The sequence below is a fragment of the Arachis duranensis genome, chromosome 3, assembly GCF_000817695.3.
Source record: "Arachis duranensis cultivar V14167 chromosome 3, aradu.V14167.gnm2.J7QH, whole genome shotgun sequence".
In the NCBI taxonomy this organism is placed as follows: Eukaryota; Viridiplantae; Streptophyta; class Magnoliopsida; order Fabales; family Fabaceae; genus Arachis; species Arachis duranensis.
In genome coordinates, this window is record NC_029774.3 from 9,861,821 (window position 1) to 9,874,358 (window position 12,538).

General features: G+C 37.1%; 1 protein-coding gene across 1 annotated transcript in view; it reads right to left on the minus strand.

Annotated features, from left to right (window-relative positions):
- The window catches only part of LOC107477461 (protein RETICULATA-RELATED 4, chloroplastic), a gene marked incomplete in the record, with an annotated part of 3,307 nt that extends 321 nt beyond the window's left edge, over positions 1-2,986 (minus strand). Inside the window, 8 exon segments of the mRNA XM_016097493.3 lie at positions 1-134; positions 233-358; positions 594-733; positions 1,176-1,220; positions 1,307-1,360; positions 1,475-1,606; positions 2,096-2,164; positions 2,306-2,986. Coding sequence (XP_015952979.1) covers positions 86-134; positions 233-358; positions 594-733; positions 1,176-1,220; positions 1,307-1,360; positions 1,475-1,606; positions 2,096-2,164; positions 2,306-2,851 — 1,161 coding nt within the window.
- Positions 2,987-12,538: the final 9,552 nt, after the last annotated feature.

Genomic DNA, 12,538 nt, shown 5'->3' on the forward strand with positions numbered 1-12,538 from the left:
AGCAAATTTAAATAATCAACAAAATGTAACTCCAATAATGAATTGATCCCATGGTGACAAGTCCTCAAATTGAAATCAATTGTGCTTATTCCCGTATTTTCTGGACTCCGACCCATCGGGCATAATCCACCCATCTGTTCATAGAAGATATATGTAATGAACAATAACAACTGAAAAAGAAGCAAATCTTGTAAACTATGTAGAAACATATTGAGTTCATAAAGAATCTTACAATAGTGAGCCCAAGAAAGTATTGCCAGTCCTAACGGCAAAGCAAAAAATACTTAGCAATAGCTTTTGTTGGTGCAGAAGAGGTTCGAGAATCCGCTGTTCAATAATCCCAGCCAGTATTTGGTACCTGGTATCAAGGACAATTCCTTCAGATTCAGGCATTCAACTTATACAACAGAAGAATTTCAACGATGTTATGGTGTGTTCTTATAGAAAGGTTGCATTTATCATTGATTTACTGACATATTATGCATGACTAGAGATTGTCTCAGTTTCAGCGTCGAGAATTGTTCAATCCAAGAGAATTATGTCATTGTAGTAGTAATCTTTATTGATAATAGCAACAATAATAAAAGCCATACCTTAAGTTGCTAGATACAGCCATGTAAACACCATAAGCAACACTAGTTGATAAAATTGGTACATCCTCAGCCTCAGCAGCAAAAGATTTATCAACAACTTTTCGTGCATTGATCAAAGCATTTGTCACACCTGTACCAATCTGAAAAGGAGATTCTATCAGTCACCTCACACACATATTTATACTGCAAGACTAAAAATTACGCACCAATCACATGGTGAGATAGACGCTGAGACAGAGATTTGATCTTAAACCACTTAATTCAGTTACAAGATATATAGGTATGCTCCGAAATTCAGCCTATATTAACTTCAATCATTTCATTTCATTTGAGAGACGGAGTCATATGGTGAAAAATCAATGTACATAATTCATGCTAAGACATAGGCAGTAATAATGTAAAATTCTTCAATATTAGCAATTCTTTTGCTTTGAGGACATATGAAAGAATACAGCAAAAAACAACAGTATGGCACTTGCGAGAGCTAGGAGTGAGTCCAGAAGCACAAAGATTTCAGGCATTTCAACAGAAAGAAGAAGAATTTAAATTCAGTATTGGGAAAGCATGTAAGGAACAAATTACCAGAGATGCACCAGTCCCCACTGCAAACAGCTTTGCTCCATTGCGCTGTACAAGAGAGTAAGAGACAGAGACATTAAAAACTGTCATAACCACAAAATGACTGCTTGAATTTTCGAGGGAACAACACATACCACAATAGCACCTATTCTCTGTATAAGTGTATAAGATGTTCCAGCTAATGCCACCTATATAAAAGGCAAAACCAAACAAATGTAAGATACAAACACAATAATAACTTACAATCTTGAAGAAATAAAACATATAGGAAAAATCTGGAAAGTGGTTTAGTAAGTGGTGACCTGGAAAGCATTTTCAGGGCAGCCATAGAAGAATTTAGCAATAGGCCCAGCACTAACGGCAAGTGCAGGTCGGAGAGAAACAGTTGGAGCCGGAAGCCACACAAGCATAAAATCTGCTACGATTGCCATTACCTGTTAATAATAACAATAGAATAAATCAAACATATACAAAAACTAGACAGTGAATAAGCTGCTGCCTAACGAAACATAATAAATGTAGTTTTCAAAAGAGATTAGCATTATCCCAAAAAAAAGGATTATTATAACAATAATGAAAGTTTCACCTCTCTATTGTAAGGTATGTATATGGCAAAATCAGCATACAAATATCGAGAAAACTCCAATTACAATCAAATGCCAAAAGATGAACAATCTAGGCTCTAATCTAAACAATATTGATTTTGATGCGGATGCACTGTGCCACTGTCATTATAAAAGTATTTTATACTATCATGAGTATCATCCTATTATATATTGTCATATCACTATATCAGCAACAATGTTTTATTCTTACAACTTATAATCTAAAAATTCACATGTAATAGTATATGATTTGAGTGATATAAAATATACATCAAATTGTTCTCTAAAACAATATATAAGCAAAAAGGAGATACATACCACATCAGCACAAACGAAATCAAGCTCCTTCGTGAAATTCTCTTTACGCTTCTCCAACTCCGCAGCAGTCTGAGAACCACCAAATGCAAATAGTTACTATTAATTACTATTTAGCCCCTAATCTTAGAGTAATTAAGATTAATTAACAGCAGACACAAATGTGCACTTTGTAACCGAAAATTGAGGAAGGGAGTGAAAAATGGAGGGAACCTTAGTGAAGATGCCAACACCGCATTCCATGGCGACCTTTGCAAGGAACAAATCATCGGCCAGCAACCTCTCTTTAAACCCTCCGAAGTTCAACAACCACCGGAACACCGCCGATTTCTCGAGCTCAAGGAACCTCTTCACTATTGAGCCGGGAACCCGACCTGCCTGAATCGCAGCCGCCAAATCCGCCGGCAATTTCTCGAGCGGCCTCCCGGCCTCCGCTAGCACCAGCAGTGCCTCCTCCCTGTTGCGGCCCCTGTCGTCGGCTTCGCCATCGCGGTCTCCTCCTCCTCCGCCGCCACCGGTGTGTCCTCCGCCATGGCCTCCTCCTCCTCCTCCTCCTCCGGATGCGAGAATGGGGGTTGGGGGAGAGCGGATGAGAGGAGTGTGTGGGAGGAAGGAAGTGAAGAGAGTGGAAGGGGAATGGCGGTGGGAAGAGGTGAGAGTGAAGGTTGTTGGGAGTGGGAGAGAGAGGGAAGGGCGGTTGTTGTTGAGAGAGAAAGAGCGGAAGGAGATGGTGGAGAAGGAAGAAGCAGCAGCAGCCATGGCCAGATGAGAGAAATAGAGAGAGAGAGAGTTGAATTCAGTTGGAGTCAGTTGAAAGTTCAAAGGGAAAAAGGAAGGGAAGGAGTTGGTGAGTGGGTGGTGGGGAGTGAAGTGTGAAGCGAGAGACTGTGACTGTGAGGTGGCAACGACACATGTTGACGCTATGAAAGTTGAAACTATCACTAAACAGTAAACACCACCACACTCCCACTCTGCCTCCGTGCAAACACGCGCTTTCTTCCACTCTTCATCACTTCAATCTATCTTTACAAAATGAGATTTTTTTTTTTTTTTTCACGGAAGAGAATAAAAATTTACTCATTTTTAAATTAAAGTAATTACAGACATGTTGTGAAAAGCGCAAGTTATCTAATTAAAATGTTTGGAGTTCAAAATTATCAGATTATGGTTGTTGTAAATTGTAAATGTATTTGTAATATTCATATTATTATAGAAATTATTAGAGGATATGGTAGTTTTAGGAATGTAAATAAATTGCTACAGAATGTAACAATTCATGTTGGAATGCCTGTGGATAAAAATTGTTACACCAGGTTTTTGAAGGAATGCAATAATTTTAGTGGTTTCTTCGTAAATGACTAACCTAAAAAACCGTGTTAGCTTATAGCAATTTTTTCATATAAGAAATATCTATAAATACCAAACAAGAGGTAATAGTGTAGTAGTAAATTGTAATTTTTACAAATTGATAGTGAGGAGAAATTTTTAGTTTTAGTGTATTATTTTGAAAAAATTTAAAAAAGTAAATGGCACGATATTAAGTTTACTGATAGAGAACTAGTAAGTATTTTTATTCGGTCATCAAATATGTTATCAGAGTTAAAAACGAGTATATTACAAAATACAGATATATGTAGAACAAAGTAGATAAGAAGTTGATTTACAAGATTTTGATTGCAGTTGTATCAATTGGTGTGAAATATGAAATATATGTGATAGGGTCAGATAAAGATATGCAAGTTTTGTTTCATTGTCGGCGAAATTTTCCGAAAGTGAGAATACACGAGCTGTATGCCAAGTTAAAAGATGGTGTCGACGGTTCTAAAGGCATCAATGCCGAATTCTCAGTCGACTACGGTGGGAGGTACTTCTACCTCGATGCTTGTCGTTGCACCTGCTTGTCTGTTGCCTGATCCTCCATATATTGCAGTTGGGATAGCTAAGTCACCTCCATATGATTCCGGATGTTTCAGGTGAGGGTGAACCGGATCGGGTTGAAAATGCGATGCGAGAGGATGATTCAGACGAAAAGCCTGCTCACATCGCAGGGGACAGTGATAAAGATACTCCCAGGAACCCACCTACACATCAGGGGCCATCAAGTTCCGGAACACAGCAACATCCTCCACATTTCTCAACGTTGAACCATCGGCTAGTAACCGGACATAGATCATACCTTTGGGGGTTAAGGAGTGCATGAGAAAAATCATGCCATGAAAATTTAGATTGACCAATCTTTCCAAATTAAGGAAGAAGCTGTGTTGAGTGTAAAACATTGTAGCCCCGTAGTAGAGTTGAATACAGGGTGATAGATTTATATCATTTCAAGTATCATAGGAGATGCAAGGAGTTTGGTAAAGGTTACACGTGGTTAATTCACATCATATTTCGGCAACAAAAGAGTACTTGGGAAGTTAGAAAGTACAACGAACCTCACACTTGCTTGGCTACTTCGATTTCAAGCGATCACCTATAGCTTGATTATCATGTCATTTGTGCGAGGATCTTTTCGTTGGTTAGAACCGAAGCAGCAGTTACGATAAAAAGTGTTGCAGGAAGCTACTGAAGCAACCTACGAATTCAGGCCTAGTTATAGGAAGATTTGGATGGCAAAACAGAAGGAAGTTGCACAGATATACAGAAATTGGGAAAAGTCGTATGCCAAATTTCCCCGTTGAGTCCATGGTGTGCAGTCCACCATGGAGAAACTGTGGCGTTGTTGAAGACTTCTCCGGTGCGAGTCAATGATCAAGTTGATGAATCTACCGTATACTTTCATAATCTTTTATGGACATTTCCTCCTTGCATTGTGGCATTTCAACATTCCAAGTCATTGATCAGCATCGACGGTACTCATTTGTATGGAAAGTATGGCCGTACTTTGCTTCTGGCTATGTTATAATCTCATTCAAATACAAATTCAAAGTTCAAAAGTCAACAAACAACCAATCAAACATAACATAGCAGCATCAAAACGATCCAAGTTTGTCATCAATCATCAAAATCCTCCATAATTTGCTGCAGATTTGCCTCATTGAATTGTCACAAGTGCAAATAAATAAATGGAGATGCTCAACAACAATGAAACCTTCATTTCCACTACATTAATTATTCTTACAAAATTCAAAACTAGTGGTACAATTTCTTATAAAGAAATGTCACAAGTGCAAATAAATAAATGGAGATGCTCAACAACAACTGGCACACAATTAAAAAAGAAGACTCAATGAATTGAAGAACTGAACATAATATAATGTAGCCATTCTTATCTTTAATTTGTCGATCCAACCACAATTTTAATTTTCTCTTAGTCCTCACTCTGTTCTACACTGAGAAAATGAGAAGCATTATTTCAAAACTTGTTCTTATTATTTTTGTAATTGTAACACTTGATCATCATGTTGTGGAATGTCGCACTCTTAACACTCTGAAGAAGTACAACATCTCAGGTTCGAAAAATTCTTTGTTCACAGAGTTCACAGAGTTCACAGTTTCATGACTTTCATCACAGTTCACAGAGTTCACAAAGTTCACAGTTTCATGACTTTCATCACAGTCTAGCAGTTCATAGTGTCACAAAATCAAAGATCACAAAACCATGTCACAAAATCAGAGTTTACAAGATCAGACTTCACAAAATCATGTCACAGAATCAGAGTTAACAAAATCAGATTTCACAAAATCATGTCACAAAATCAAAATTCAGTTCACAAAATGAGTTCAGAAAATCAAAGTTCACAGTTTCAGAATTCAGAGTTCATCATGTCACAAAATCAAAGAGCTACTCAATGAACAGAGTTCACAATATCAGATTTCATCACAGCATCAGAGACTCAGAGTTCATCACAGTATCACAGTATTCACACTTCACAGTATTTAGAGTTCATCACAGTTTTCAGAGTTTATCAAAGTATCACAGTATCACAGTATTCAGAGTTCATCACAGCTACTCAATGAACAATAATAAGTTCATAACTAAAATTTCAATTACCTGGAACTCAAAGGCTTTCTCTCAGAGCTCGAAAGGAACCTTCAGGCTTCAACGCGGAGTCGAGTGGTGACGGAGAGTGGGAGAGTGGGAGACAGACAGCGACGCCGACTCGAGTGGTGGCGGAGCTCACTTCGCGGCGGAGCTCACTTCATCAGAATCAATGTAATCACAAAATGAACTCATAACAGTTTCAGTTTTCAGAGAGTAGAAACTCAGACTTCAGTTCATCAGAGCACAGTTTCATCAGAATCGGATTGCATCACAAAATCATGTTCATAACCTAATTAAAAATTACCTGGAAATGAGGAAATCTGTTGCTTTCTCTCAGAGCTTGAAGGACAATGCTTCAACGCTTCAACGCTTCTCTACAGCTTTCTCAGAGGCAGAGCTCGACAGAGGTGACATGCGAAGTGGCTGAGGGCGTGAGTGCGACGGCAGTGAGGGCGTGAGTGCGACGGCGGTGAGGGCGTGAGTGCAACGGTGGTGAGGGCGTGAGTGCGATGGCGGTGACTGCGTTGAGGGCCTCCTGGAGTCTAGAGTTGACAACTGGGTGGTGAGTGCGGTGACTGCGGTGACTGCGGTGAGTGCGGTGAGTGCGGTGACTGGGTAGTGTTCTGTTCTTTGGGAGGCTGGAGGAACGAGGAGGAAGTGGAGGCTGGAGGAACGAGGAGGAGGAAGTGGAGCTATGGAGGCTGCGAAGTGCGAAGTGCCCTCTCGCGAAGGAGAAAGGGAATTAGGGTTCCCTCAGCAGCACAAAACGGCGCCGTGTTGCTGCAATGTTAAAAAACCGGCCGGGTCCCGGTTCGGTTCGACCGACCGGTAACCGGCCGGTTCGTCGGTTTAAATTCGATTTTCAAATATTGCGGTTTTTGTTATTGCCCGAACCGTAACAGTGATCGGTTCACGGTTCGACTGGTTCGACCGGCCGGTTCGAACCGGTTTTCAGAACATTGCTTTTGCACTTGTGGAAGGAAAAAATGTAGAGTCATGGGCTTTTTATGTGACTCTGCAAGAAGGTATTCTGATGATCTCTGACAGACACAGTAGCATTAAGGCTGCACTAGAGGCACCTGACAGTGGTTGGCTACCACCTCATGCATATCGAGCGTTTTCTTACGTTGCAGTTAATTTCTCCCTCAGTTTCAATGGTTAGAATGCGAGACAGCTACTTGTAAATGCTACTTATGCAAAGACTGAGGTAGAGTTTGACTATTGACTTGATATTATGAGGACTGAAAATCTGGCCATGTGTGATTGGGCGAACAGAATGGAATACGATAAGTGGACCCAGCACCAGAAAAGCGACAGATGATTCGGCCACATGATGATGAACATATCTGAGTGTGTTAATTCTATATTGAAGGGTACACGGAATTTACAGGTCTGGCATTGGTGAAGTCCACATACGAGAGGCTTGTAGAGCTATTTGTGATTTGAAGACAGGTGGCAGAGGCGTAATTGGGAATTGGTCACCAGTTTTGCCTGGCTCTGGTGAAGGCAATAGAGCGAACTTGAGAGATTCGAGATTCTTCACTGTCACTCTATTTGACAGGCATCAGTCTGAGTATACTGTGGCCGAGACGACACCTACCGGTAACTTCTCATTACGTACGTATCGAGTTTTTCTCAGGGATTGTATGTGCGACTGTGGGACCACCCTATCAACATGATGTCACTCAATCACGTAAAAATATATTAGGCTAGTGATTGCCCACCATAACCGACTGTGCTCTTCAGCTAGAATCTTCGGATGAACAACGGCAAGTACGTCAAGCGCAGCATAAGGCTCCCACACAATTTGAAAATTACAACGAAATCTACCATTAGAACACTATATACAGACATGTCGGCAAATAGGTAATGAAACTTCGAACCACACACAAACAACTTATATCTCGACTATCCAACCAATTTAATGCAAAGCAAAACTTTATAATTCTTTGCTCCTTTCCGTCAGATGTGGGTAAATAAGTGGCTTACCTGGAGGTTAATAATTTGATATGAATGTTTATTCCGTGATCTAAAACGTTAATAACTTAAAACAAATAATGAAACCCTAAGTACATCGATCGATACCTGGATGCCAATGAAAAAGAAAAGTCGTTAAATTCATGCGGCCTGAGAGTGGGAAACTGCCAAAAGATCTAATACTGTAGTAGCTATAGGGGACTTGCCAAGTTTGTGACATTTCTATTGGCCACCTGACACGTGCATTGATATAGTTATGCCAACGCAGCTGGACCCCAATTATAACTGCTCATCTCGTCAAGTCTCGCCACAAATGACAACCACCGAATATGTATCTGATTTGCACTCTTGTCTCCAAACAGCTGAGTGGATAATAGCATTATAATGTATGCACGTGCATATATGCGTACAGTATCCTCACTTGCATCCGCAGGTAGCACCCAGAACCTCTCATGGAACCATATGAAGTGGATTGTGAACTACTTGACCTTATCCAGTGGTGGCAACTCGCCGAACAACTCCTGAAACCACTCCCAAACCGGTCTGCCATCCTCCATAAATTGGTTGAAGTCTGTGAGGCACCCAGATACAGCCTTTCCATCGATGGACAACCCCAATTGATATGCCACATCCTGCAGCATAATGGTGCATTCTCCAAATGGCATATGAAAGATGTGCATCTCAAGACGCCACCTCTCAATGAATGCGCTGACTAGGGGCTCATCCAACTAGAACTAACAGGTGTTCAGCCTAGCCAAATGCTACAAACCAGCTCTCTCCAAATAAGGTATGATCCTTTCATGCAAAGACATATTCTGTTGCCTTCGAACGTTGTAAATACACCTACTTGATTGCATGATGTGAGAAAAATTCTAATACTTACAAGTTTAAATCATAATTTATAATCCGATACAAAAACTATGAGTGTCTTATCTATCCAATCTTAACTAAAATTTTAGATATAGTTCTCTTAAGATTATTTTTAAAACTAATTTTATTAAAATAGAGAAATAATACATATGAACTTTTACATAAAATTTTGAAACAAATCTTAATGTACTTTAGAAGAAGTAAAAAATCTCCAACTTTTAAATTTATAAGTCCTAAATTTTAAAATTTAAAGTTTAAAATTAAAAGTTTAAGATTTAAATATTAAAATTTAAATAATAAACTATGAACCTTAAATTCTATATCTAAAATTTAAGTCTTAAATTTTAAATACTAAACTATAAACCATCTAAATTTAAAATTTAAAATTTAAAATCTTAATTTTCAAATAATATATTTAAAATTTTAACCTATAAACCTTAAACTCTATATTTAAAATTTGAATCCTAAATCTCAAATACTAAAGACAAACCTTCTACATTTAAAATTTTAAACCTTTAATTTTAAATCATAAATTTCAAATACTAAGTTACAAACCTTAAATTCTGTATTCTAATTTCTGCACCCTAAATACTACATTTTATGTTATAAATTTTAATACTTAAAAGAAAATAAACTTACTTCTTTATTGATGTCATCGGCAACATAAACAACGCCGTTGAGTCGGTACAAACTGTCTTCGTCTGCTATGGTCCCGCTTGAAAATGGCGCCTCTAGGAATCTCTAATACCCAAATCCTCTCTAAGTCTTTTCCTTATTCTCTCAATCCACAACACACTCTCTCTCTAAACAAATTTCTCCCTCTAAATTTTTTGTCTCAATTGAAATAAAGAATCTGCTACTGTCTCAAGTGAATTTATAGGTACATGTAAACTGTTATATCCACCCGCAGTTTGTGTAATGAGTCATTTGAAAAGAAATCGCTATTGGGGTACTGCAGTTTTTTCATTGTTGTATTCTTTCAAAAATTACTATAAAATGTAGCAATTTCTACCCACATGCATTTCAATATAAACTGCTACACTTTGTAACAATTTACATGCATTCTTGAAATCGCTATACCCTTTTGTAGTTTTTACAGTAATGTAAATGTTGCATTTGTATTTGTAATATTTTTAATAATTGTGGTTTCCAAACAATTTAAATGAGTAACTTATCTTTGTAAAAATGATAAATTCGATAATATTTTTTATTTTATCACTTTAAAAGATTTTTTTCTTGAATTCCACTTTAATCTAAATTAAAGCTCATGCCATTATTGTGATAACTACCTTATTAACCTATGATACTAAAAAAGACAACAATATAATATGATATCATAAAATCGAAAAAAAAGAAAAAATAATTATAAGCACTTAATTTTGATTTACTAATATTTGTGTAACTAATGGTGAATGTGGATTGGATATAACCAAAATTTCTATTCGATTTACACTAAATTAAAATTATCGAATCGGATTAAATCTAATATCCACGTTTTTTAAGTTTAGATTCGATCCAATCGAATATTTGCTAATCAAATCGGATATCGAATATATACGTAAAACATAAAAATAATTTAAAAAGCTAAACTTATTTTTATAAAAAAAAATTTTTTTTACTCTTTTAAATATATTTACTCCTAAAATATTATTAAACATATTTTTTTAAATAATAAAAATAAAATAATACAACATATATAACAATGATTAGTTGAAATAAAATATAAAAAGAATATTTATTTTTTTATTTAATATACAGAATTATAGATACCTACTTAAAATTTCACTCCGATTCTATTAATGTACGGATTAAATTTGATTTGATAATCTACAAATCAGATCAATATCCATAATTTTTATATAAATTAAGATAAATGCCACAAATATACCGATCAAACTCGATCCATGAACATTCCTACCCTACGTGTAACGATGGTCTCATATATATAACTATTAAGACTAAAAATTAACTTATGTCAACGCAGGAGTCATTTTTTACTTGTTTTATAAATGAGTTAAATTCTAGTTTTTATTATTTCCGATTTATAACTTAGGAGTTAATATTTGTGTATGCAGTATGCGCGCATATGTAAAATTTGTTATTTGTTATTACTTTATTATTGATATTTGTTGTTGTTACTACTGACTACCATTGATGTTAAGATTATATGTTCTTAATTATGAAACGCATGTTCAGGAGCTAATTTGAGTTTGATGAACTTCAATTCTAATTAGTCGAGTCCAAAATTTAAGCTCACTTAGAGGTTGAATTTGATCTAAGGTTAACTAACTAAGCGTAATGAATTTTAGTAAGCTCAACTCAGTGCTACGTCTTCAATAATTCAATCTGGTGATGCTTATGTATGTGTATATAAAAAAGCCATTATTGGGATGGATTATCTCTTAAGCGTCTGAACGTAATCAAGCCATTATTTAGAGAGATGCTAGATTACTGGTAAACAAGATTAATAGTATGTATTGGTTGAGAGAACCATACTTGTTATTAATCCATCCATGATCCATAAATAACACGTAAAGCCTTTTAGTGGGGTAAAAAAGAAAAGTTTGACTAAAGAGTCAATTTTTTTTTTTTGTCAATATCAATTAATTTTTAAAATTATTTTTTATTTTTTTTAAGTAAACAAGCTCAACACAATAAAGTGGAACAAAATAAACGATAATCAAACTAGACTGGCAACACCTAAAAAAGAACACAACTCAAAGAACCTCCACATGTCATCTCCAGCATAACCATCAACAACACGAAGAGAGTACGCCTTCCCACTCCTTGTAGGTAATCAGGGTCATATTGATGATTTCGTCTACACCTTTGCTTGTATTTTGAAATATCCTCCTATTCCTTTCCATCCAAATGTGTCAGATGACCGCACAAAAGCACATCAGCCGCGGTTTTTGATCTTCCTTCTTACGCGGCTCTTCTGTCCAACTTAGGAAATGGTCCTTCAACAAACCTGGAAAAGACCATAGTCTGTCAAACACATATATCCAAGCAATCCACACTTGCCACGCAAAAACACAACCAAGAAACAAGTGATTGACCTATTCAACATCCCTGTTGCATAACACACACTGCTTATCATTCTGATTGATTATCCTGAACCGACTCAGTCTATCCTTGGTATTCACCCTGCCTGTCAAGACAAACCATGCAAACAACTCCACTTTTGGCAGAACTAAACCTTTCCAAATGGTCTTCGTGAAACTGTAACTGGTTATATCTTCTGGGAGCACTCCTTCTTGTAATACCTGCACAAATGAGTTAGTCGAAAAAACACCAAGTCTATCATATTTTCACACCACTCTATCCTCCCTATTATTCACTAGCCTCACAGGTCTCAGATCCTCATGCATCTGACTTAGGAGATCCAACTCCCACTGAAAAAGCTCTCGCCTCCATAGGAAATACTAAACCCACCCTAACCCATCCCAAAACCCACAATCCCCAATAACCGAACCACATTGATTTGAAACAGAGAAGAGTCGGGGGAACCGATCTTTCAAGGATCCACAATGTAACCATATATCCTCCCAAAATCGGGTCCTACAACCATCACCAATCTCCATGGACATACCGGTAATCAGTTTGTCCCTAATCTT